Source organism: Festucalex cinctus, chromosome 1, assembly GCF_051991245.1.
Source record: "Festucalex cinctus isolate MCC-2025b chromosome 1, RoL_Fcin_1.0, whole genome shotgun sequence".
Taxonomy (NCBI): domain Eukaryota; kingdom Metazoa; phylum Chordata; class Actinopteri; order Syngnathiformes; family Syngnathidae; genus Festucalex; species Festucalex cinctus.
Window position 1 is genome coordinate 38,127,626 of NC_135411.1, and position 27,885 is coordinate 38,155,510.

General features: G+C 42.3%; 1 protein-coding gene across 3 annotated transcripts; it reads right to left on the reverse strand.

The window, feature by feature from the left end:
* Positions 1-1,197: 1,197 nt before the first annotated feature.
* Positions 1,198-27,797, reverse strand: prr12b (proline rich 12b). Of its 3 annotated transcripts, none has more exons than XM_077534430.1 (16): positions 27,202-27,797; positions 23,551-23,702; positions 22,367-22,528; positions 17,724-22,180; positions 16,717-16,923; positions 15,365-15,439; positions 11,472-12,285; positions 9,302-9,912; positions 9,112-9,228; positions 8,626-8,759; positions 7,130-7,923; positions 6,941-7,060; positions 6,618-6,715; positions 6,416-6,547; positions 4,683-4,778; positions 1,198-2,180 (listed from the first exon to the last, which is right to left on the reverse strand). In XM_077534430.1, the coding sequence occupies exons 1-16, from the start codon at positions 27,282-27,284 to the stop codon at positions 2,046-2,048; spliced, it is 8,187 nt and encodes a 2,728-aa protein (XP_077390556.1). In that variant the 5' UTR covers positions 27,285-27,797; the 3' UTR covers positions 1,198-2,045. The 3 variants fall into 3 exon arrangements, with proteins under 3 accessions (XP_077390556.1, XP_077390566.1, XP_077390573.1); XM_077534440.1 differs by lacking the exon at positions 27,202-27,797 and adding an exon at positions 27,119-27,200; XM_077534447.1 differs by lacking the exons at positions 23,551-23,702; positions 27,202-27,797 and having other exon boundaries at positions 17,724-21,438; positions 22,367-22,492.
* Positions 27,798-27,885: the final 88 nt, after the last annotated feature.

A 27,885-nucleotide genomic window follows, 5' to 3' on the forward strand; every position in this document is an offset into this window, starting at 1 on the left:
TGTTGTCATAATTTGTTGCATCAAATACTACCAACCTAATGTAAAATATATATATAGCCTATATGCTCACACAGTTGTGTGTATATATAAAATAAAGTAAGCAAAATGACAGCAAAAATGAACATAAATATTCAATATAACAAAGGTATGAGTAGCCTGGTCAGTACTCACTAGTGTGTACTGTGGACAAGAAACAGATGCGTACTGCCACTTTCTGGCTTGGCCTCTTCTCTGCTCAGAGTGCTGCTGCATAATCTTGTTTCTCAGCTACAGCTCCACCTTGCCTCCCTGCACTACTCTCGGAGCAGCGGATTTATCTCCGCTACTGTAAAGACAGATCATACTGTAGCAAATGATGGAAAATCTATCATCTATCTGCCTATCCAGTTAGCAAGCTGTGTGACTGCCATGAGATGTTTATTGTAACTTACTTCAATACAGTGCTCACTTGAAAACGGGTTTAATTCATTCCATGACCAACACATTTCTCAAATCCCGACTGAAATAAATGAATATGCCATTCATCTGTTTCAGCCTTCCCTTGCAAAAATAAAATAAAAATTAAAAATACAATGAATATTTTTAATTGTGTTTTTAGCGATAAAAATAGCACTCAATGATATTGTACTTTAGAAAAACAAACACTAAAAACGTAATTAAATAGAAGAGAAATAATTGTAAATAATTAAACTTTTTTTTTTTTAACCTTTATTTTTGCTTCAAATCAATTCAATTATAATAATATTGTGTTGCTCTTTCTGGTGTGCACATTGGCCACGTGGGGGCAGCACAACACAGGCCAAAGGATAAAGAATTTCTATATCTGTGTTTATTGTTGCGTTATCTGCCTACGTGTGTTGATCCATTGGTTGTGCTCAAATATTTACGGCTTAGAGACATCAGTGATATCTGCTAGCCTTTTTTTTTTTTTTAAGTATTAACTAAAGAGGCTGTCCTAAGGTAAAGTCAGGGTTTGGTTAAATACAGATGTAATTTTCTGGGTTATATACTGCATATCGTTTGGCAGTAAACCTCAGCTGGAAGTGTCACCATACATACATCGCTCGTATCTAACATGCATGCAAGTAAAGGCAAAAACAGTCACGTGTAAGCTTGTATCTCGAGACACCATTGCCGTATAGCTTCCACAAGTAAAATGAGGGATGATGCAGAGATAATTAATTAACCATCGTCACGTGTCATTCGAATTGTTTTATTTACTTTTGTCAAATACAGGAATTTCATGTACAGAAGAACTTGGGAGTGGAGAATGAAGAAGCTGTACACTATTTACACATCATAACAATAAGCTCTGCAAGAATATCCTCCAAGAGGTCAAATGATGGCAAAGATCAATCAACAACAGACAGATAAAAAGGACACACATGAAACACGGACATTTAGGCGTTTGGATCATTTCATGTCACACTTCCTTTAAGAAAGTTTATTTTTTCATTTCTTGTTTTTACAGGAATAAAATCCTCTGTGTGCTTGCCTTTTGAAGAACAAACACAAAAATAATACAGCGTCATTTCAATAAATTACCCCTGAATCTCAACCGCTTTCAGACTGAGGCAGGTAGAAACAAAGGAGACTATTACATAGTCACTCGAAACAAGAGTTTTACCTGTGTAGCTCTGAGAGAAGCAAATACTACAGGTGGACCTTTTTTTTTTTTGTATACCCCTTTAAAACATGTTCCAAAAATTATTTACAGCCATCAATTCCTTTAAGATGAGCATTTTTTAAAAATGTCATTGTATAAATGATACAAACCATAGTTATCAATACCAACGACTTCTAGACAGACAGTGCGTATTTGTCTGTGTGTGCGTACTGAGTAGGCCTTCATGAATTTCTGTGAGGGGAACAAATGACCTTTGCTCCCCTGACATCCTTCACATTCGCTTCAAAGTTCACAACTTGTTATTTTTCGGAGTGAAGTTAACAGTGCCTTCCTCAAGCCGTGGTTAGCTTTCTCGGGGAGCCTCCATTTTGTCCTCGCTGCACACGGTCGGTTCACTGGCCGTAACGAACGTCCCTTTTCATGCTTTGCCACTGAGGCTGAGCAGCTCCATGAAGGAATTAAAGAGGCTCTCCAGCCAGCTCTGGTTGGCCATGCACTGCTGCACCACCTCCTCTTGGCCCGGGTCATCGGCTGCCTGCTCGATGCTGTCCGTCTGCACACAATGCGTACTACTTGTTATTTGCAAGATAATGTATCTATCTATCTATCTATCTCGTTCAAACCAAGCACTTTTATCCTCCCTGTTTGAAATGAAGTCAGGCAATTTTTTTCCTGTATTAGACCCATCAATATGATTTCTATTTGATAAACACCAGAATGAGAGAAGGGTCTTTTGTTTATTTCAGGGGTGTCAGAATTAGTCAATTTAAAGTTCCTTTAACACCACTTTTTTGTTTTTAACGCATGATTATTTGGGGGCGGCACGGTGGTCGAGTGGTTAGCACATCCGGCTGCCAGTTCTGAGGACTCGGGTTCGAGTCCAGGCTCCGGCCTTCCTGGGTGGAGTTTGCATGTTCTCCCCGTGCCTGCGTGGGTCTTCTCCGGGTACTCCGGTCTCCTCCCACATTCCAAAGACATGCATGGTAGGTTAATTGGGCGCTCCGAATTGTCCCTAGGTGTGCGCGTGAGTGTGGATGGTTGTTCGTCTCTGTGTGCCCTGCGATTGGTTGGCAACCAGTCCAGAGTGTACCCTGCCTAGTGCCCAGAGTCAGCTGAGATAGGCACCAGCAACCCCTGTGACCCTTGTGAGGAATAAGCGGACAAGAAAATGGATGGATGGATGATTATTTGGAAAGCCTGTACTGGGGAAATTCCAGTCGCAACGCATTAGACACATCCACATCAAAATTTAGCAGTAATAAATTTTAATCATAATTCATATATTTGTGGAGACTAGGCTCAAGTTGTATTTTACCATTTTAAAAATGTACAGAATTTCACAAGTTACGCTACTTTAAGTTAAAGATTACATACGTTTAATATGAAAAGAAAAATGCACGGAGTGGTCACCGTCAAATGCAATTATGCCATCTAGTGGCAGAAAAATGACCTCAACACATATCAATATCACACTTGTTTTTTACTGTACAGTACATCTTTTTAATTTTCACTAAATTGTATGAATTGTTGAATCAAATTACTGTATCGATGACTAAAAGATGCAGCCATATTTCTCTTAGTTTACCATTTTTTCCACTTTTATGTTAACAAGACTATGAAAACTTAAAAAATATTTTATTATACATTTAGAACAGATATATCCATCCATCCATTTTTTTGACCAGTTATTCCTCACAAGGGTCGCGAGGGGTGCTGGAGCCTATCTCAGCTGGCTCTGGGCAGTAGGCGGGGGACACCCTGGACTGGTTGCCAGCCAATCGCAGGGTACACAGAGACGAACAACCATCCACACTCACACGCACACATAGGGACAATTCGGAGCGCCCAATTAATCTGCCTTGCATGTCTTTGGAATGTGGGAGAAGACCGGAGGACCCGGAGAAGACCTGGGGAGAACATGCAAACTCCACCCAGGAAGGCCGCAGCCTGGACTCGAACCCGAGTCCTCAGTACTGGGAGGCCGGTGTGCTAACCACTCACCACCATGCCGCCCAAATAGATATATAATTTATGATTAATCGTGAGTTAACTTGAAGTCATGCGATTACGATTAAAATATTGCCTGACACCCCCAGTTTGTTATTGTTGTTTAGACAATTTTACATTCATTTTGTCGAAGTCAGTAGTGTACATGTTAGTATTTGATACCATTGCCATTTAACTGTGTGACTTAACAGTTTGTTGATGCTTATAGGTGTTGTCTTTCCTTGTGTAAAGCACATTGAGTTGCCTTGTGTATAAAATGTGCTTTAGAAATTTGACTTAGGTCAACTGTTTTGAATATCCTTCCACAAGCTTCTCACAATAGTTGGCAGGAATTCTGGCCCATTCCTTCTGACAGAACTGGAGATACTGAGCCAAGATTGTAGGCCGCCTTGCTTGCTTTGTGATGACCACTCCAAAACATTGTCTTTGTTTCCCTTCAGCCACTTTGTAACCAGCATGCTTAGGGACATTGTCTATTGTGAAGACCCATTTGCGGCCAAGCTTTAATTTACTCACATGATGACATCTCGAGTATATTGCGACGTGCACACGTCCCTCCAGCAGCAACAAAACTCCCACAACATGATGCTGCTGTTTTTCACAGCTGGGATAGTGTCCTCAACCTTGCGAACGTCCCACCTTTTCCTCCCAACATAACGGTGCTCATTACAGTCAAATAGTTCAATTTTAGTTTTGCAAACTGTAATTTGGATTAGTTTTTTTGTTTGTTTTTTTTACTTTTGTTCTTGGTTTGATGTTGAACTAAAGCAGGTTCATGTCTGGGAAACAGAACCCGTCTCCTTCCTGAGCGGTATGATGGTTGCTCTTGCATGTAATTGTTTGAACAGATGAACGTGGCATCTTCAGGCATCTGGAAATTGCACCCAAGGATGAATCAGAACTGTGCAAGTCCACAATTCTCTTCCTGATACCTCTGTATAACTTTCAAATTTCCTTCCATTCCTTTCTTTTTTAAGCTTGTGAACATGGAGAGCTGAATGGAGCAAAATGAATTGAACAGCTTAATTTTTTTTTTGAGCAGTCTTACCTCCTTCTTACAATGCAGGAAGGTGTGATACTTAAAGTGGTGAAGGGAGTGATAGAGACTGTAGATGCGGCATGTTTCAATAGACAGCTTCAGATCCTGAAAATGAATTCAAAGAGGATGACGAATTGGATTATTTCATAGGAATTTTCTCACAAAATGAAAGAAAAAAAAATCAGCATGTAAAAAATAAGTATCCTCTAGAGGTCAGTAGGGAGCCAGGACACATGCTAAAATCAACATGTTGTATTGCTATTATGGGATGCTTTGATGGAATAACTCATACCTTTCCTAATGAATATTTTTGACCTCTTTAAGACAGCAGAGGTACATTTTAATGTCAAGCAATGATACTGTATTTGATATTGGTCATTGTCACCAAACTCATATGGCAACCATGTACAGTATTCTCTCGGGGTGGGAACCTGACGATACGATACGATATGCGATACAAGCCTCACGATAGCGATTATCTCACGATATGACGATACCGCGATTATCGATATATTGGTCAGGTAATAAGTCCACAATAATCTATGATAAAACTATTCAACACATAAACTGACGTTTTTTTCCAATGAGAAAATAGTTTCTTTTTGTACCACCCCTGAAACGCAATATTAAATCTGGTGTCTTCTTCACAGTGAGTACTTTAGTGTATTTTTTTAATTTTTTTTTTAACAAATACAAATGTCTTCTTAACAGTGACTTTCTGTCAACACATTTGTGTCTTTCTTAAACACTATTGTCATGCAACATGTCAGTCAGTTACATAGTCAATTGTTTCATTTTAAAAATGGTGACACAATTTTTTATAAAAGTAAATAAATACATAAAATTACTAAAATATTGAATCCAATTAAATCAATATTAATATTCCTCAGAAATTGTGTGTTTCAAAAAGTCGAAACATAAAATATGTTTTAAAACTTTAAAATTCAAGATATAATACACATTTTTCATAGAAACGTATGCAAAACTAAGTCAGTTGCGGGACAGATAAATGTCTTACACAAGTAAAAGTAAGCTCATAAGTCTTCTTCGCCTGAAGACTTCTGTACATTTTCCCGCTACTCTTATAAGGTGCGCCCCCTAGCGGCCCGCCAAGTAATTGCTGAAAAAGTAACAAACAATGGAGTCATTATAGCGGCTGTATATTAACTACAAATATCGATACTTGGCGTAGGCATATCGATAATCAATCAGGAGACAAAGTATCACGATTTATCGCAATATTGAGATATCGTCACACTTCTAGTATTTGCATAATACTGGGCATCATATTGACACACAAACGGCATACAATGAACATCATTGTGCAGTGGAGTAAGAATAGTCATCACATTTTTCATGTAAATGTTTCATATTTATTTACTGAAATTGCTGGGAAACATTTTTGTTCTGGTCATATAATCATGATCAGCTTCAGTAAGAAGTCAAGCATTATGCATACATTTTTCATATTGCAAATGTATTTAAGAGAACAGAACCTCATATAAATTTTGGCTTGCTACAGCTGCATCAGCAGATTAGTTGTACTGTTAATGCATAGAGGATGCTTACAGTACAAAGCTTCTCTTTACCTCAGCCTGTGGATGAAAATCAGATTGACGAGCAGTTTTGACCACAGTTTTTAAACTGTATGTGTCTGTTAGTTTTACTGTATGAGCAATCTGCTGGTGTCTTCACTAAACATATAAGACAGATGATGTTGCCATGGCAACAGTGGAACTTACTTGTTGCTTCGGAATGCTCCTTTTGCCACGGTTGAGAGTTTTGCGGTTGTAAGCCTCGCCGCCAAGTCGAACTTTGACGGTTCCACATTCCAGCGGGTCTGCTGTCATTTTCGGGAATATATGAAGAGCCTCCTAGCAAAGCAAGAGACGCACACGAAGCCGTGTAACTTTTCCTCCTGCTGTTTCCGATCAGATTATTTACCTGGTGCTGAGCACTCATGGCGACTCTCCTCAACAACCTTTTCTTCTGCTCGTTCAGCAGGCTGTCAATCTTCCTCATGGGCGGCAGGTAGAGCTCATCTTAAGGGATTAAAAAAGAAGAGGTCATTTTTATTCCAAAATTATATTTGAACTTTTCAAGTTATTCATTGCACTATTGTACTCGTATGTATGACTTTTTATCTTTGAACTACTGTATTTTTTTTCTGATCATCCATAATGTGAATTGTAGCGTGTCACCCAAAATAAGTGGCAAAGGCAGTTTTGCTGAGTGCAGAGACTTTTGAAGCCAGTGCGAGTTCTCACCATCCGTGTCCTCGAGGGCTTGGATCATGTCCGGGTCGAGCGCCGTGCTGACCAACATCTCCACGTAGCTCCTGAACATCTCTCTCATGGCCCGGCTATTAAATCCGACCCGCAGAGGTCCTTGAAAAGAGGAAAAGTGGATGAGCTCAGAAGTGCTGAAGTTGGATATTTGTCCAATGAGACGCTGACCTTCATCTTCACTGGGGAGTGAGGAATCCGATTCAGAGGAGGACGAAGGCAACTCCTTTATCCACTTCTTCCTCTTCTTGAGAGGAGGCTCTGTCTTGTCCAGTGAGGTCTTGCCTCTGGAGTGTCGCACCATCTTCTTCTCAACTCCTCTTTTTTCTTCCTGCACCCTCACACATTGAACTGCTCCTCTCCTGACCTCCATCACCTCCCTCTCACCCGTGTCTCTCCCCAACTCCTTTTCTTTCTCCTTATGCCTGCCCCTTTCGGTGGCCACGGTTTCTGCCCCCAGTCTCTCTTTCTCTTGAACCTCATCTTTCCCCTTTTTCTCTTTTTCCCTCCTTTCTCTTTCCCGTTTCTCCTTTTCTTTGCGGTCACTCTCCTGCCGCTTCCTTTCTTTGCACGCCCTGTCCTGTTCCTCCCTGCTCCTATTCTCGCTCTCTCTTTGCTCACTCTCAAAATCTTTCATCTCCTTGTCCATTTCCTCTCTCTGCTCCTTGTCTGTTCTTTCTTCAGTCTCCCTCTCTCTCTCCTTTCTCTCACTTTGCGCAACTTTTTCCACATTCTCCTTTATGTTCTTCTCCCTCTCCTGTTTCTCCTTCTCCTTTTTTTCTCTCTCCTCCTTTTCCTTCCGCTCTCGTTCTCTCTGCTCCTTTTCCGCCCTCTCCCTTTGCTCCCTGTCTTTCTTCTCCTTCAGCTCCTTCTCTTTGGGTCTCTCCTTGTCCCTGTCGTCCCTTTCCACTCGAGGTGGGGTTTGATTGTGAGGGTTTGGTAGTTGTTTTGCTAGCGACTGGCGCCTGTCAGTTAAAAAAAAAAAAAAAGACAGACAGACTGAACAAGCCAGCTGAGAGCATTAGTATATTTGCCCATGTAAATATACAATGGCTCCATACTTGGACCATACTACATACTGTACTGTACATTCACCAAGTGTGGTGAAAACACATGCAAACACCTTGGATAAGTCAGGGTTGGGCAATTTAAATGAATGAAGGGTACCACAATTTTTCATCGGTATTGCTGGAGTGGCCCCACTTAGGACCACACACCTCCTAATCAGATGATGCCATTTTTAATAAGGACAAAATACGTGCCAGCCTGCGAATAGCGAACATCTGCGTATAACCTGACGCCCATTGAAATGCATTAGGAAAACTGGGCTTTTTTTTTTTCTTTTTTTTTTTAACACAATATATTGCTCAAAAAACAATCCTACACAGGAAAAAAAGCCCCAAAAAACTTTTTTTTTTTTAAGTATAGGTGAATCAATGAGTGTCGAACTGTGAGTGTTCATAATTTCCCCTGTCAAAAAAAATTATTTTTTTTGAAAAAGAAAAAAAAAAAGAGCTTTTTTTTTATTTTGTATTTTGGTTTTCAACATTACGTGACCCATCCCTGATATATAAGTAAAAACATAATCAAGGTCCCATATTTGCAAATGCAGCCACTTTGATTATTTTTTACAATATACAGTATAAAAAACTAACCACATGACATACCTCAAAGTCAGGCCAGCTCTGTGCCATGGCTTTCTGGAACACACTCTAACATAGTCTTTCTTGTTGACGTTCTCCAGGAACTTCACATACAAACGCTGGTATCGCATTTTAGCATCACCAAAATAGCCCAGATACTGAGAGAAGAGACATTCAGAATCGGAACAAACATTCAGTAAATTGAATTTATAATATTTCAAGTGAACACTGATAAGATGCTGTCCCTGAGTAGAAATGCAATCAAAGCAATCTGATTGGATACTCAAGGGGTTTTAACCGTGTCATTACTTTTTTTGCCTTTGAAAGAATTCAATATTTTGGAATGGAAAGGATGTTACAGATGGTATGCACAAGTTAATATCATGTGAGCATGAGTTTGTTTCACAAGGTCATAAGATGCTTAGATTTTATTTTTCCTTCAAAAGTCCCTTTCGGGCACTGTAAATTCCAACGTCATCCAGTAGACATTTAGTGTATGGGAAAACTCACATTACTGGTTGCACAGAACTGCCTTTGACCATCTTTGATCTCAGGGCTGAATTTCTGGAGCAAGGCTTTCTGCACTCTCCAGATTGGTGGGGGCTCCCGACCCGTCTGCAAAGCCATCTGATGATGCAAACAAAGGATGCGTGCTATTTATGGCCACTGATTTACGTTCCGTGTGTGTGGAGGAACTCACCTTGAGTGTCCCAATGTCCTCCGTTCGGATAACAAACTCATCCCGTTCACGGAAGATTCCCTCGCCTCCGCTCTCGCTGTCCTCCTCCTCGCTCTCCCCTGCGATTGCAGCATCAGCCTGTTTCTTGGCCAGGTGCAGGGCGGTGAGTCGCTGCGACGCCGGGGCTTCCTCCGGCGTGGGAGGGGACGGAGGCGGGGAGGAAGAAGCGGATGGTGAGGAAGACGAAGGCGAGGAGGGGGAAGCCTGCCCGGCTTCGTGTTCCTGGTCGTGGTCAGAGCACGACGGGGGAGGTGTGGTGGACGGAGGGGGAATGGAGTGGCTCTGGGGAAGGTTGGAGAGAGGGGGCGAGGGGATGGCGGGAGGGGAGGTGGAGGGGGGTGGCGAGGTTCCTGCAGTTGGAGCTGCTTGGTAGGAGACCTGCTGCTGCTGTTTGCAGGGAGGATAAGGGGGCTCCACCTCTTCATCCCGTTGGATCGGCTGCGGGGAGTTTGCGGAGACAGACAGACACACGGGAGGCGGCGGCGAGGGTGAAGAGTAGGTGGGTGGTGAAGGGGAAACGGAGGGTGACGCAGACAGCGGGGCCGGAGCGGGCACAGAGCCTGATGGGGAATCTGGAACACAGGGAGGGGGAGGAATTCACTTTCAGCTTCAGCTAGCGAATGCTAAATCAAAGTCACGACGCTGGTGTGGTGGGTTTTAGTTTGATGGGATTTGATATACAGGCAACATTTTTAATTTCTCTCTCAGGTTCAATTATGGTTTTCAGTTGTCATCCATAGTCACCAAGAGATAAATAAAAATCATATAAGTACTCATGAATTCGGGTTAATTTGCTTTTTTACTGCTTAATATGTTAACTTATGAGAAATCAATCAGTAAATGCAACCATGTAGAAACTTTCTAGCAAAAAAAAAAAGAGGAAATGTTTCATCAACATAAAGATTACCATATTCAACTTGATTTGATATTAGGGGTGTGAATTGCCTAGTACCTGACGATTCGATTCGTATCACGATTCACAGGTCACGATTCGATTCGATACCGATTAATCCCGATACGAATTTATAAGTCGATTGTTGCGATTTTTTTTCATTCAAATTTAGAAAATACTAATCAGTAAGCTTGTAGAGTGTAAGATTTATATGAAAATGTATTATTTATTTATCTGAAATTTCAGTCTTATAGAGGTTGTAATCTGTTTCATGTTTAAACCATTAAAATAAAATATTAAGGCTTAATGTTCCGTTCATATAACATTCTTCCATGCTCAAGGTGTGAATCCTATAAAAAAAAAAAAAATCGATTCTGCCGATTATTGAATCGATTCGAGAATCGCGCGATGTAGTATCGCGATATATCGCCGAATCGATTTTTTTTTTTACACCCCTATTTGATAATATAGGCTATATTTTTTTTAGCCCTGTGCATCAAAACACAGAAAGTATATAGTTATACACACACTATATAAAACCATTATATAACCATTATTTTATATCATCCATTAACTTTCTATATCAATTGGCTGGGAGGAACCACAATCACAATTGACAAATACTACCCCATGTAAACATTGTGAAAATGTATTTAATGTCATCAATTTGTGCAAGTAAATTTTGAGTGAATATTCTTGGAATTGTAGTAAATAGAGTTGATGATGTGCCAAAAAAAACTGCCAAGTGATTGCACACAAACAAACAATGAAAAATAAAATAATCCTTTTAGGACGGACTTAAAAAAAGCTAACGCTAACTATTGTGATTGTGTTTGTGTGTCCGCCTTTTGTAAATAGCAAGTGAATCCCTTGAAGCCAATTCACAACTCCATTTGTGCAACAACATGGACACATGGTCAGTAGCAACTGACTTGGCAGATTATCTTAATGGTCTACTTGTGAGGGTTGTCCTCATGAGTGATGAAAGTTTTTGGCAAATCTGACACGGGCATCACATGACCTAATTTTAGAACCCTCCTGAATGTTGCGCCACCTGCTCAGCCAAAATGCTTTTGAGAGCAGATGACCAGGTTACATTTGAACACAAGAGAGGCAATTAACCTCCAGATTAGATGTATTCCCACTCCAAAAATGTTGTTCTACAAAGTTAGCCCAAAATCACAAAAGGACGGACATATGAAAGCATTTTCTTTCTGTTAAAACAAATGTCTGTCTTACCTTCGACTTTGGAAGCCTCCAACATCTGTTTTTCAGACCGTCTGTCCTCTTGCTCCAACCCCAGCTCTTGCAGAACTCCATGCTGTGAATCCCTCTTCATTTCTTCCTCAGTCGCAGGGTTCCCTCCTTCCTCCTCCTCCTTGCGTTCTCCTCTTGGCTCAATTTCTCGCTCCTCTTCCTCTTCTCTGTTGGACTGTGAGGAGACAAAGTTGTTCTCATCTGGAGCATGAAGCTGATTGTACGTGAGCATCCCCACTTCACCATTAGCCATATCGGTCGAGGGGACGAGGGGCGGCATGGCAGGAGGCAAGGGGCTGAGCGGGGCCTCCTGCGGGCTTTGGGGAGAGATGGTCGACGGGACTTTGACCATAGCGGAGGCCACAGCAGCAGCCAGAGAGTGTGGGGTGTCATAGAGAGCAGAAATGGCAGACGAGATGCTTTTCTGCAAGTCCTGGTTTTTACTGACCGAGTCTTCTTCATCAGAGGAGAAGGAGGGCAGCGCCTCCAGGTTGCCTTTGAGTTCATCATCCAGGGGTTTACAAGGACTCGGACAACCACTGAGAGCTAGGTCCACCCCCTCGCCTCCCCCCTCCTCGCCAAATGTCCCCGCAGGCAGCTGTGGCGGAGTCGGCGATAGTGGCGGTGTGGGAGTTATGGGCCTGATCCCACCTTTCAGAGAGGAACAGGTGTCCATGGCTTCCACTTCACGTCTGTCATCTACCAGTTCAAGGCCTGACTCTTTTTTGCCTGTCTTCAGGAAATCCAAAAAAGAGGGCATGAAACCAGGTTTGAAGTCAAATGCTTTCTCATCAACCTGAAAAAAAAGAAAAGAAAAGAGCTTAAATTACTGAAGCAGCAATATTATTACATCTTTTATGATTATAAAGTATGCCAACTCGGGCTCCCATTAGAGCTGGTGTTTTATCAATATTATAATGACCATATATGCCCTGCGATTGGCTGGCAACCAGTTCAGGGTGTACCCCGCCTACTGCCCATAGCCGGATGGGATAGGCTCCAGCACCCCCCGCAACCCTTGTAAGGAGAAAGCGGTTCGAACAATGGATGGATGGATAATGACCATATAGAACAAGATAGTAGAATGTCATTCAGAACAACACACACTGTATAAAGCCTGACCATTACCTACTTAAATAAATTGTGGCAACAAAGTGACAATTGATATAATTGAGTAGATTTTAACTACTTCATCTTTGATTAAAAACAATTGATTTAACTAAGTCGTTTTAAACAAAATTTGGCTATGTTGGGGTTTAGCCAGAAACGGAAGTGTTTAGCAATTAAAATAAAAGAAATGCCTTTGAGTAGTATTAACTAATTTTTAAACATTGCTGAGATTACTGATAAAATATAATTAAATTCTACTTATTGATATTTACCTGATTTTATTCACACAAAATGAGTTCATATAACTGACTGACTATTCAAATTTGATTACACCGACATAATATTATACCAAGCTAAATAGTGTCATTTTATTATGTACAGTTTACTAGAATATATTGTGTAAATATTATTTTAGGCCAGTCATGCTCTTTTTTCAGTGCAGGCCAATGGCAAGGCCAAACTGCTAACAAGAGTGGTAAAAAATGTAGTGTAGTTTGTTTTTGTTTGTCTTATAGACACATAGTAGGTTCTTTCCTAGTTCAACAGGCTATTATGACACCTTTTTTAGACAAGTATCAATTTGAGTGCTCAAGTCTTGAAAAGGCACTGATACTGATTTCAAGTACCGATATACCACTAGTACATTTGATGCACCCCCCCCAAAAAAAAAATAAAAAAATGACGGACAAATTTTAAAACTTCAGTGTGTAAAAGTTCATCACTTGATATCACTAGGCAGCTGAAGCACATAAAGTTCAAGGCACACACACTATGGTGACCCAGAGAGACCAGACTTCGCAAGTCACCAAATAATATTTACCGTGAGTGAACCAGCATTTCAGCAAACGAAAGTCACATAGCAGCCTGGCAAGAAGCCAGACAGGCAACGGTGAAAGACCAAGCTAGCAGGAGTTAGCCAAAGCCATAGGCTGAAGTGGCTAATAAGAGCGGCTAGCGGGAGACGCTCATAAAAGCTTACAAGACAAATCAGAGAGCCTCAAGCGGCGGGAGCCCGAATCACGAGACACAGCGACAACCAGCTGCAGGCACCAGCTGTGGAAGGTAAGCGCCGCTCGACCCATTGGGTCCGACACTAACTGCAAGCACCACCACTACGTTTGAAAAGTTTTTCTCGTTCAACTTGGTGCACCTGTAGCAGAGAGATGGTGGCAAAACATGTCAGCCTCCTGTAAGGCACAGTTGCGGCCCATGTAATTAGCAATTGCTAGACCTACTAGTAGCCGATATATATATATATATATATATATATATATATATATATATATATATATATTCTACACATTGTCACTTTAAGGAAAACCCATATGTATCCCAAAATAGCATTTTTCCATAAAATTGCCAAAGTTAATGGCAATTTTCTATTCTTCTTATTTCTAACTTCTAATTTCTAGTTTCTGATCGTAAGAAAAAGGGCAGCCAATACTAGTATTGGCCATAATCGCAAGTACCAATACCTTGAAATTAGGCCTGGCAAGTATTTGTGATTAAACTTAACTCTACCTGTCCTACTGTTTACAATTGTATAATGTAAAATGATTACTGTGGGGGAAAAAAGGTTGTTACAACAGGAGGCACAAGATGTTTCTACTGTAAATATTGAGACTTTTGTCTTCATAGTGAGCATAAGAATCAGAGAAGTTGCTCTGCTTCTTCTTCTTATTCTCTCAAATATCAGCATATTAACAAATACAATGATGCTTCTATGCACAGTGCCACCTCCACCTCAGTACATCTCTCTTTTTTTCTTTTTTTTTACCAGTTGATTTTTTTTTTCTCTACTTGCACCTACCAGTCAAAGAAAAGACCATCTTATATTCACCCCCTAAACAACACAAGACCTGCCTTTGGATGCAGCAGTCACATGTAGCAGGAGTGCATGCTTTTAGATGCTGACAATACAGGAAATGTTTATTTAATTGAGAGTCAACAAAACAGAATTATCTCCACACCCATTCCTGATACTGACTGAAAGCATTGCTCCTCATCATTGTCACACCACTTATTAAGATATTTGAAAAGCACAGTTGAATGTGTGCCAATGTTAAGATTTAAAGGCAAAATTAACCCCTTAAAATTCGGATAGTCTCTGGCGGGCAAACATTCTTAAAAAATTTTATAAACTATGCCGATACTCTAAATGGTTCAGGAACAGCTTCAAACTTACTTTGAATGCAACTTTTTTTTAAAGCATTTTCGGCAAAATTGCTCGTATGATAAGGGGTTAAATCTATGAGTAGGGCCCTGCGATTGGCTGGCAACCAGTCCAGGGTGTCCCCCGCCTACTGTCCAGAGCCAGCTGAGATAGGCGCCAGCACCCCCTGCGACCCTTGTGAGGAATAAGCGGTCAAGAAAATGGATGGATGGATCTATGAGTAGGTAGAGCATTCACTTGGATGACTTATTGGTAGTAAGGCTTAAGCGACAGCAGGTGGCAGCAAGGAACCTGCACTGGGGGGAAAAAATACAGTAACCATGGCAACGGCTGCCCTGGTAACAGTGATCTCTCTCCTCTCTTTTGTCAGTCAGAGAGAACTGGCTGTCAGTCAGCTAAAACCTTCCTTTTCCCCCAAATCCTATAATCGAAAACAGGCACAGAATGTGATATTTTTGTATTTTTCCTTCTACAATCTAAATTCATTTATGGCACAATTTCCCAGGTGAAAATACTGTGGAGCATGCATGCTGTTGTATAAGCTTTACACATAAAGGTTTGGCTTTGCTTATTTTCATGCAATGCAACTTACAGAAGGGGAGAGTTTCTGCATAGTGCCCCAGCCTTCAGCATTCAATGGATCTTCAATTTCTTTCTTCCACATAATCTGTGTTGAAATCAGAAAAATAACATTTAAAAAAAATGTAAAAGTAAAGGTTTGGTGGCATTCTTTGAAAAATGTGGATGAACTTCAAATATTTCTCCACATTATACATACATACAGTAGAGGAAATGATCAAATTAACAACAGTCATAAACCTGCACACACCCTTTATGTTGAAGATGAGATGTCTGGTCTGCAAGGACTGCATATTGACAATCACCCGGGTGCTCATAGCAAATGTAGTTCAAATGTAATCTATCTACTGTGAGAATTTAATTACTTGGCTCATTAAAAGTCTATTGAGTTGCTAAGGATGTGCTATACAGTTCTAAAATTGCAGGACTACAGATATGAAAAGGGGAAAAAAAAAAAAAGTCTAACCCTCCCAGCAGCACATACGGAAAAATCAGCAGTATAACCATGGTTACCAAGTGGCCAGAGTGAGAACATATCTGCAAATACAGTCACAGAACTGGAAAGGAGTTGGACTTGCTTAGGAAACAGAAGGCGTTTTCTTGGAGCCAAAATCACACATTTAATGCTCAAAACATAAAAGAGCTGCATCCTTGTTTCAATCACAAAGTGCATATCATAACAAATGATGTGCCCAGGACATAATAGTAACACATTTATAATCAGCATAACTTTATTTTATGTATTAAGATTGGATGATTTTAATAGAGTATATGACATAAATTAAAGAATTTTGCCAATAGTTTACTACATACTGTATTAAAAGTGAACATAAATAAAAAGAGATAGTAAAATAAATATGTCCCAGTATAAATGGATACATCTGTTTGTATGTTCAACAGAAAGATAATCATCTGATTTGTGATTTTTTTTTTCTAAATTCTCGTCTTCATTTTCAATAGGGAAAAAAAAGCAGTTTAACCACAGATTTTTTCCCCTTTCAACCATACTCAATTTATTTGTCATTTTGCCACTCCCCTGTGAAAAAGCCGCTTCATTCGCCCTCAAGCTGTTGTGAATAATTTGACACAGGAGATGAGAAACTCTCAGCTTTGGTCACACATTGCACAGAGCCAGTCCATTCAAATCTGCATAGTAAAATCTGTACTGTAGTCATTCATTCATATCATCTTTTCAAACATTTGCTACTGAAAAAACTACAAATGTGTTTGCACTTCAAATTGGCTTCTTTTTTTTAACCATAGGCAACCCAAACTAATGAGGGGACTACTTCAATCTATACACTACAGAGATGACTCATAAGTTGCACTGTACACCGTATTGCAAATTCTGCTTGAAGTAGATACCTCTCCAGAATTGTCATGATGCATCTTGCCCTGTGTCTGGTTGAGCTCATTTCTGCTGATGTCCATGTTGGTACTGGGTCCAGGACTGGGGCCCAGTGATGGCGCTGACCCCATTGATCCATCAGACAGAGCTGGATCCGTGCTGGACAGTGAATCGGTCCTCAGTAATGATTCTGATGGGGGTATGGCAGAACCCGGTAGTGTGACCTGAAAGATGGATCGAATCCAACAGAACTTAAAGTAAGCCATCTAATCTGGAACACAGAATTGGCTTTTTTCTTATATTTTGGGGAAATTTGATTTGGGTTTGACAAAATATATGTACAACTTAAAATAAAATCAAAGTTGACTACAAATTAAAATATTAGGCATACTTCAATGCAACACCCTCAATATATTCATTACCATCCATCCTGATTTAAAAGGGAAGTCAACCCAAAAAGAATTTCTGGACAATATGTTCTATGCAGCCCCATTAGTCTAAATACGGTATTTTTGTTAATATTGCGTTAGTGGAATATGAGATAACCAGTAGGCAGTATCAGTATTGTGACCCAAAACGGGTCACAATACTGCCTACGGGCTACGCAGCAAAATCCGGCAGTTTTTATCGACATCAGAAGGCGGCCATTTTGCCACTTGCTGCCGAGTGAAAATGGCGTCACAGTTGCTCAGGTCTCAGGTAACAACCAATCACAGCTCAGCTTCAGAAAACAGGTGCACTGTGATGGGTTGTTGCCTGAGCCCTGAGCAACTGTGTTGTCATCTTCAGTCGACAGCAAGTGGTAAAATGGCCGCTCCCTGAGATGGACAAAAACGGCTGGATTTTGCTTCATAACTCATATTTCACGAATGTAACATTAATCGGAATGTCATGTTCAGACTCATAGTCTCATATAACATATTATTATCAAGAAATGTTTAAGGTTGACTTCGTCTTTAATATGGATACAGGATTTATAATAATACTACTTGTAATAACTTGTATTGTTTGCATTTCACAGTACCTTCATGGGGCTGCCTGGATTCGGTTGCAGCTGTTGGGCTGGTTGCTGCATATGTTCTTGGTAATTGTGTTGCTGCTGTTGGTGATGCATTTGGTGGTGGGAGGGGGGCACATGATGATGCAAGAGATGTCCTTGCTGCTGTTGTGATATATGGATGTGGTCTAGCCCCTGTCCGTGATGTTCATGTGGATGCTGTTGGAGATGCTGCGGTTGGCTGAAGTGTTGCTGTGGGTGCTGCTGCTGTTGCTGCTGATACGAGAGGGTGTGTGCTTTGTTCATATCTTGATGAATTTCCATGAGCCCTTCCTCCCGCCTACCTCGACCTCTACCCCTCCCGCGACCCCTTCTACTTTCTCCAGCTGCTGATCCCATCAGGCCGCGACAGTAAGAAGGCTCTGGAAGAGGGCGTATTCGAGGTCTACCTCTAGGGCGAGGAGGGCCTTCACGTTTTGGTTTTGTTGGTTTCCTCCCTCTTTTCTTTGGGCCATCTTGGGGGAGGAGTGGTTGTGAATGTCCCAGGGAAGAATAGCTAGATGGGTGGCAATAGTCCATGTCACCCATCAGTGGACTGAGCCCACTGACTGCTGATGCCCCACTGGACTTTCGACAACTCGAAACCAAGTCAGGGAGCAGGTCAGGAAGGCGTCGACTGTTTAGACGTATATCAGCTGGACCATCAGCTTTATCTTCATCGTCTTCAAATTCATATTCTTGCGCATAGTTTTTCTTTGTTAGAGGCTGAGGCTCACGTCGCTGTTTAAGCAAGTGAAATGAGCTGGTCTTTAGCAGTTTTTTGGGTCGGGATGAACAAAAAATTGCTGAGGTCATACCAGTATTGCTTGAACCTCCAACCACTCCCACAGATCCTGTCATTTTGTTGACCGAGTCTTGAGCAGCAGGATTCAATCCCATAGCAGGCGTCTGGGACTGTATGAGGCCGAGTTGATCAGTATTCACAGTTGAGGGTAGATCATGGGTCTTCATAGGGTCAAGATCTAAATTCAGATTTGTATTTCCTGATCCAGGGAGACTGTGACAATATTGTCCATAGCTTTGATCTCCATGATGACCAACCAGATCATAACGTTGCCCACCGCCTCCTGTTTTTAGGACATCCATGCCCTCTTGCCCACGACCTTGGCTAATGCTCTCTTGAGAAGCCTGCCCAGTCACAGAATTCCCAGCGCAACTGGATTTGTAATTTGCTGAACAAAACATATCCTCCATTCCTGGAAAGAAAGTCCGGTCTTCATCATTTAAGAGAGAGTCTGAAAAGCAGATAGATGGTAAAGAATTAAACTGTTCCTGTTGTTGATTTGGATTCAGTCTTGTTTTTCCACCAGGGCTCACAGTGTCAAACTGATGTGGCTTCAGTCGCTCCAGCTGGGTGTGTGACAGATGGCTTTCTATCTCTCTCGGTTGGGACTGTTGTAGTTGTTGGGGGGTTCCTATATTTGCCGCCATCCTATGTGACTGTGGATGAGCTAAGTGGGAGTGGGAAAGTTGATGGTGATTGTGTGCTTGCTGTTGGTGATGGGCATGGGTCTGGGATTGGTTGACATGTTGCAAGTGAGAGGTGGTAGGTAAACCCAAATCAGGTTCAGAGAGAAAGCCATGAAGCTCTGGGGCTGTTTGTTGAGGATGGTGGTGGGATGACAGACTGTGCTGTTGTCTAAGTCTTTCTCCGGCAACACTATCATCTTCTGTAATATTGGCGCCAATCCTGATGCTGTGTCTATCTAGAGATCCTCCACTATCATTGCGCCTTGGCTGTGAAAGAGGCTGGTCCAACATATCTAGTGGGGACACGGAGTTCTGGTTAATTCGGTTTTGATCTCTTGGCGCTCCAAGACTATAGCGTGCCTCCAAACTCTGATTTTGTAGCTGGATTTGCAGCTGTGAGGACTGACTCTGTGCATGGGAATCTACCCCTGTGAGCCCTCCTCCCCTAGATGGTTCCATGACACCTTGCTGGCTCAAGGGATGTTGCTGTGGTGCTTGCTGGGGATCCATTTTATTAGTCCGAGACATGACAGAATGCAGCATCTGAGTTTGCTGAGGACAGTCCGGTGGCGAATTCATCATCTGGTGCGCAGCCTGGTTTTGTCTTGCCTGCTGCGCATCTGCTGCATTGCACAAGTAGGACCCACCTGTCCTATCTGAAGACTTTTTTAGCTCCATGTGAGTATGCTGTGAGTGAGGATGATTGTGCTGAGAATGATGTGAGGATGGTGTGTGCTGAGAGAGTTGGGATTGCTGACATTGCTGTTGGTTTTGCGAATGAGGTGACAGGTGCGGGATATGGTGGGAATGTTGGGAATGTGGGTGCTGTGTATAGGGGTCCCCTCTACCATAATGACCTACAGAAACTAGGGAGTCGTGCTCTGATTGATGGGAGTGGTTATTTTGGGAAAGAGACTCTGTGACTCCTGCTATCCCTTCAGAAGTAGATTTTGATATTGTCAACTCAGACTTGGTCTGTTGTTGCTTCTTCTGTGATATTTCCAGTTGATTATTCAACCCACTTGTTACTTCACTAATAGATGTTTCAGGGTCTGAACTGCTAGTAGTGCTATTTGTACGAATTACACTGTGAAGGTGGTAACGCTCCTCTGACATCTTGTTCATGTCATAAGTCACTCCCTTGGTTTCTGCATCTCCAGTTAGGGGGAGCTGTTGTGGTGTGTGTGGATGATGCTGTGCAGAGTGAGAAGTTGAACTTTGTGTATGTAGTAATTGTTGGATGAGGAAATCATCATCTTCTTCCTCCTCTTGGGAGCGCTCAACCCCAAGCATGCTGTTCTGTGTTTTTGGTTTGGGTGGAGTTGAGTGGTACGGCTGTTGGCGTGTTTCAGGAATGTGATGTGATGATGGCATAAATGTGGGTGACATCAGTGGGGGCAGGTATTTGCTGGCCCCTGAACCTCCAGGGGATTGTGTGGGTCGAACAGAAGCAGGAGAGTGCAACCCAGGGTGGGGGACAGATGAGCTGATAGAAGGTGAGGGACTAGACTCAGTCAAGTGGTAGGAACTGCTGCCTCCACTGCCAACACTGGCAACCCCACTTCCTGAACCTGCAGATCCAAGTCCAGTATCAAGTGTGGAAACTCCTGATGCACCACTTCCCGTTGATCCCGCAGCATTCCCATACCCTAGAGGAGGACTCTCTGCTCTTCTGTGAGAAGATGAACTAAAGCTTGAGTCCCCAAAGACAATTTCTGCGGAGAATGAGCGGCTACCCGAGCCTAAATCAGTGAAAGCCTTCCCTCCGTTCCCCCCTGCTCCAGAGCTTATGTCGCGTGCATTAGGAGAACTAAAGCCAGCACAAGACTGAGTCATGTGAGTTGATGCTGGCTGATTAGGAGAGTATGACTGGGCTTGTTGCTGGGGAGGGGTCTGGCCTGGTAGGTTTGTGCTAGATTTAGCTCCAGGCGGAGAACCGTATGTGGAGAGGCATGGTTTCGGTGTTGTCTGGGCTGATGACACCACCGGTAAAGGAGGTGGTGCTGGTGATGTTTGAGGTGGGGGCTGCTGACGAGAGGGAGCAGACAAGGTTCCAGTGCTGGCCTTGGGGTTTGAAGATGATGAAGAGGAGTTGGACGAAGCTGAGGGTGGTGTGTGTGAGGTTCGTGAAGAAGCTGATGCTGAATTTGATGAGGAATAGCCGCTGGTGGAGCTTTTGGTTTCTTTAGTACCAGATGAGGAGGAGGCCGAGCTGGAGGAAGAAGAAGTGTAGGGTGCTTGAATATTGGGTCGATATGGCTGTGACTCAGACTGTGGTGATTGTTTGGGATCTGAGGGTGGACTCTGCTCCGCCAATGAACTACAGGACACACCAGTATGAAGGTGTTGGCTTGGCATTTGCTGGTAGCCCACAGACCCACCGCAGCTGAGATATTGCTGTAGTGGCAGTGTTGTGGAATGAGCTGGGGATGCACGCTGGTAATGCTTTATAACGGTATCCTGCCGAGGAATTGCCCTCTCCTGTGGAGGAAGTGGCTGCGGTGGGGTTGTGGGTATCAGGGCTGGGGTGGAGGAGAACATGGAGGTATTATAGAGCTGAGAGGACTGGTTGTGAAGTTGGGAGGACAGCAGGTTGAACTGGGGAGGGGGCAGATGGCAACTGGAGGATGTGGGTGGGGCGTGGTTTTGAGGAGGTGCTGAGAGCTCCTGGGAGCTCCGGTAGACGCTAGTCTGGGAAGACAGCAGGTGGTCAAATCCCAAGCTGGACTGGGAGGGTGGTTTAATGTGCAGCAGGGGATCGTGGGGGGACAACAAACCATTGGAAGTTGGGCTAAAGGTGGGTGTGTCCTGGAGGGATAATGAAGGAGTGAAGGAGCGTCCAGAGAAAGAGCCTGGATGCTGGTATGCAGAAAGGGCTGAGGAGGAGGGGAAGGAGCTGGAGCCCGGAAGAGCTCCTGAAATAAATAGCTCTGTTGGGGCTGGTGTGTGCATTGCTACAGGACACAACAAGTCACACTTTAGATTCAGGACATTGGGAAAAGTCAAACGTGAGGCTTTTTAACTGTAATATTTATTTATTTAGTTAGTTAGTTAGTTAGTTAGTTACTGAAAACTATTTATCTTGATAATGTATTTGTTTTTGCATGAAACCAGAATTCCCCGAACATGCTGACACTTACCAGTCTGCCAAGAGGGAGTGCGAAACTGTGTGAGCAGGGAAGAAGCAGAGGGTGGGGGCTGTGGACCACGGGAATCCAAAGCTGAAATCAGATTCATGACGGATGGATCGGGACCCGATGGGCCTGAGTGGTGGAGACCGGCATCAAACAGCCCCGACAGGCCTGGCAACAAAACACATTCATGATGAAAAAACATGTGAATTGTATCAATCATTTCATGACATCAACTGTGACATGCTACAATGTAGCAACACAAATTTTGCCATAAAACAAAAACTGCTTTCTGATCAGTAACATTATCCTGCTATACATACTGTACGTAATCCATACAGACAACTTGACAGCCTAAGAATTGTTTTAAACGTTTATTCCTCGTTTTTCTTTCAACATCTATCCACTTACTATTTCAATATCGAGTGCTAGTTACGTACACTTTGTATCAATGAGGATTGTTTCCATTTCAGTGAGCTCTCAGTGGTTTACCATTTTGAACAGTAGTTATGAAGTTCAAAATGAATTGACCTTTTTATTACCAAATTTGAGCCAGCTCACTGGGCGTCAATTCGGAAATTAGTCATGTACAACATTTAATTACTAAAACAATTTTATAAGTTGAGGAATACAAAGTAAATACAGTCTTTATAATTTGATACTTTAGTCATGAAACATAATGTGTTTAACAGACAGATTACAGATAATTAGATTACAGATAACAATAATAATTCTGTTAGCATTAATAATATAATATCTGTTAAATCTTCTATGCACTGCTATTAACTATTATTGACACAAATGTTTTTGTTATTACCACTGCTCTTAATTTAAGGCAGCTGGTCAAATAACCTTGTTAAACACTATATTGATGGTACTTTGTGTTGAGTAACAATTGACATATATGTAACAGTGTCTTTAATACAATATTCTAATTTATTTAAAAAGAAAGATGACAAATGTAGAGCAATGAATTTGTCCACATGTCAAAAGGCGTGAGGATGAAACATAAACCATATTGGTTATAGGGATATTTAATGCAAATATGAACAATTAATTGAAGTGTAAACCAAAAAAGAAGCTGTAAAAAAATGACACCAAATATTTAACAAAGGGTTGATCAAATTGATTGGTTTCTACACCATCAAAACATTTGATTAAATTCTTATTTTAAATGCTACCATTTTCCTTACCCAGTGTGCGTCCACCCCATGCCCCACCCTGTCTGGAGCCTCCTGGGTGGTGGTTGGTTGCATAACCTTGAAGGGGGTGAGGGGTACCATAGGCTTGCCGATGGAGGAGCTCTGAGTCGGGATGGGATGACCTGGTACTCCCGTACATGAGGCTGAAAACATATGATAATAAAAAGATTTTATAAACTACATGGAGTACGCAATCTTTACATTTTTACCAGTTCAAAAAAAAAACACACACACCCAAACACACCCCCACCCACCCCCGCACACACACACCCACGCACCCCCCCTAACACAAGTATTTTCTTTAACTTTATGTTGTCTATTGTAATTAGGTTCTTGTCCAAAATGGATGCACAGGACTGGATCTTAAATCATTCATATTTTTTGTTTGAAAGTTTCTATTTTGAGGTGTGCAAATTGAACAATATTTAACTTGATATCAGTGGCTTTAATGAACAGAAGTTCACAACACACATACAATTACCGTAATTGCTGGACTATAAGCCGCACCCAGTACATTTCTAAAGCGAAAGGCATTTTGTACATACATAAGCCGCACCTGACTATAAGCCGCATGTGCCCACATTGAAACATGAGATATTTACAAAGAAAGAAGGTACACAGAAAGAGTTTTCAAAGGTTTAATAATGTACCTTAGCTTTTTTTCCGAACAGTGCCTGTGACGCGGCAGTAACAAAGCAGCAATATGGCTGTAACTAACAGAGCTGGTTAAAAATAACATAAAAGTCACTGAGACTAAGACTTCTTGTATTTTCCATGATGAGGGTCTGTTCATGCTCATTTTACTCATGCAGAAAGTGCGAAGTTACATTAAACTTGCGTCTTCCTCGAAACATACATTCCACCTTTCTCATGCTTACCTTTTCTGCTCGAGCACCCCTAGCGGCCGTTAGAAAAATAGCATAAATTAGCCACATCATTGTATAAGCTGCAGGGTTGAAAGGGTGTGGGGAAAAAGTTGCAGCTTATAGTCTGGAAATTACGGTACATCACCAGAGAATGAGCAACAGTATTTTGACATAGAGCTCAATCACAGATGGATGATCTCCGCATCTCCTGTTCATTAGTTGTTTTGTATAGGTATTATTATAGATACGCTTAAAATGCATTCCTGAACTTGCCCTGTATGAATCTCTGAAAGGACAGCATCTGGAATGTAAGTTCCTTTCACAGGTGAACTGCAACAAAGGGCAGTGGTGTGATGCTGATGGCTTGGCAATGGTCATCTTGCACAATGCACTCTAACGCTCGTGTTGAGATTTACAGGAAATTGTATTGTGTGTGGGGGTGTGCGTGCGAGTAACAATGCCACATAATATAAGAACCAAGACCCACAGAATCTGTATGGTACAAAAGTGCTGGACCCACCACGAATGACAAATACCACAACAGAACAATGACTGGGATCACATGTACAGCTATTTGAATCGAGACACAACTGTTACAGCCAATGAGAGACCATCTGTATTTACAAGGCGTCAAAGTTGGCAGATGACAGTGCTGAAAGACTCATCATGGAGGACGAAAATACCCACCAGCAACCAATTTCCCATGAAAAATCCCAGACACAACAATGACTGTGGTGTACTTATTAACTGGAAGTATAATGATGAGAAATTGTTAAATATAACAGCAGATGTGGTGAAGGTAATGGCTACGGGCTAGCCATTGAAATGAAAGGTTAGTCTCAACAACCAATGGACCTAACATTACGAACACCAGCAGAACCAAATAGAATTGTTAATGCTGTTTTTTAAAGAGAGATATCAGAGAGGTCATAATTTAATACAATGTTGATATATGTGGGTGTAGTTCTTTAGTCCACCACTAGTATTTGTGTATACTGTCATACTGAGCTGTTTCCAACTCGTTCATGTAGCTAAACAGGGAAACAATTATTTACCACTGAAAACTACAAATATACAAACATACAGGATTCTAATTTAAACTCTCTAACAGTGTGATTGATTCAACCCTTATTGAGTCATGGAACACAATTCACATGAAAAAAAAAATATCACATGGCATAACACCAAACAAAAATGTCACAAAAAGTGGTTTCACAAGATTAATTTTGTACCTTTTATTGAGTGCAGCATTTAATTATTCTGCCTGTCGATATACATCACTGTTGGCCTTGATAGCTGAAGATATAATACTTTATTTATAATGTCACACTTGCTGATTTGTCATGTCACTTGTGAATCACAGTACTTATCAATATAATTGCATAATGAATTGTTCTTAATGGGGGGAAAAAAAGACTAAAATAGCTCTACATTTGTAAACATTTATGTGATGATGCTGTATCTGCTATTACTTTATTATGCCCCTTTGTATATCATATAGTGTGCTAATTTCTTTATAATCAAGATAATGCTGAATTTTATTTTTTTTATCTCTTCCTCTCTATTTCACAATGGCAGTAAGTCCCATTTAATGCTGTAATCACTTTGATTGCATTTAGCACTCCGACTCCTGCATCACAGCTCATGTTCATCGACGCAGCATTTTTCCACAGAAAGCTTTCCAAAGAATGTGACCGAGGACCGATGGTTGTCAAGGCGACCGCTAACGTGAAGCAGCCAAGCTACAGCTAACCGACTTTAGCAAGGTTCCAGGCTGAGCTCCATTCCGACACACGGGCTGCATTGGCGTGGAAAGAAAATCGACTCATGAATCATTTATTGGCGGTAGAAGTAAGTTGGGGCGGGTGCGAGAGTAGTTCCGTGTTGAACAGTGTAAACATAAAACGACGGCGTTAGCTTCCGTGCTACATAATTAGCTCGTTTGCTAACGGAACTTGACTTTTTTTTGTTTTTTTAGACGAATGCGTGGAGGCTGTCGGCGTGTTGCAAGCTGCACTCATGCGGCCATTGCCATTGTCAAACACTCGCGATCATGTGAGAGGACGCAACCAAATAAGAAGACATCGAAGACAACTTCCCGGGCGGCTAAAAATGCAACTTGCGGAAGGCATCGCATCTAATTAGCTGACGTTTAATCCGGCGACAGTGAGGGCACGTTCGTCAGTCACGTGACATTATTGTAAAGCACTGTTGACTAATAAGGCAAATGGCACATTTAATATTAGTACCCCGGGGGGTGTTTTGTCATTTCAAAATTATGCTTTACATTAAATTTAATGATGTGCGTGAATGCACATCAAATCTTGAGCCGCTCGCACTTGTCTGTTGAATATGTGCAAATAGTTGGCCAGACTGGAGAGCAGCAATGAAGCGTGCCGCGGAGCTGCAAGTGTCTCCTCTCCTGTCACGCGTTTGTGTTGTCTTAAGGCAGACAAAGCTGCAGTGGTGGTGATGGATAATAATGCAGCCTGCGTGTGGAGCCACATGTCATCTGTCATTCTTCCACGCGTCCACATTTCAATGCTGAAATGAAGCACGCTCTTTTTCATTCCCCATACTGTCACTATTAACCTTCCATCGCATTCCTTACATCGTAGACGCCCCCCTCCCTCCCTATCCTCCAATCACCCCCCTCCCTTCCCCCAGGTTGATGACAATACGACTGACTGTACCTGAGTGGCGAGCGCCGTACATTGAGCCCGCCTGGCTGAATGCAGAGGTCCGCGTAACGAGCCCTGTCTGCCCCCTCGCTTACCTTGCTTTGGCCGATCTGTCGTAACTCCATCCCGTCCCAGATCCGAGATCTCCGAAGCCAGCTGCGGGATAATTCCTCTCCATGAAAAAGAAAAAAGGGGGCTGCCGGGATGAAGATGGGCAGCAGATAGTGCGGGTGGGGTGGGGGGGGAGGGGAGAGAGAGAGGAGGAGAGGAATGTCCTCTCTTCTTCCTTCGCTGCGCTCGCTTCTGTTTATTTCTCTGCTTGACGAGCCTGTAGACTGAGAGGAATGGAGGGAGGAGGAGGAGAAGGAGCGAGTGGAGGCGGAGGAGGGGGTCACAGCAGCCAGGAGCACCTCCTCCCCATATATTTCACTGTCTATTGTCTCCCGCGCACAGCTCCACGTTCCTCAGCAGCTCCAGTACGCAAGCCCACTCCACACCAAAGCTATTTTGGCCCCTTTTCTTCACAAGACGCCATTTTTAAGACGATTCTTCTCTCCTTTCCTCCCTCCTCCAGTCCTCCTCTCTCACGCACACAATTTGTCACGCACGGCAGCGCTCTAGTAGTGTGGAGGCCTTTTGGAGAAGAAATTGGCTGTGGTGAACGAGCTCCGCTTTTTTATGGTCACTCGTCTGCCGTTTTAACGACAAACACATGCTGGAACGTGTAAAAGAATGGCGCGTTGACATCTTCCCGCCGACACGTGCACGCGCGCGTACTT

What these genes read in the sequence shown, in the direction of transcription:
- prr12b (XM_077534430.1), bottom strand. Translation starts at nt 27,284, where the DNA reads ATGGAGAGGAATTATCCCGCAGCTGGCTTCGGAGATCTCGGATCTGGG. An exon ending in ATGGGGTGGACGCACACTGG is followed by an intron (nt 22,529 to 23,550) that starts GTAAGGAAAATG and finishes TTTTGTTGCCAG; the next exon opens with GCCTGTCGGGGCTGTTTGAT. An exon ending in AGTTCTGTGCAACCAGTAAT is followed by an intron (nt 8,760 to 9,111) that starts GTGAGTTTTCCC and finishes CTCTTCTCTCAG; the next exon opens with TATCTGGGCTATTTTGGTGA.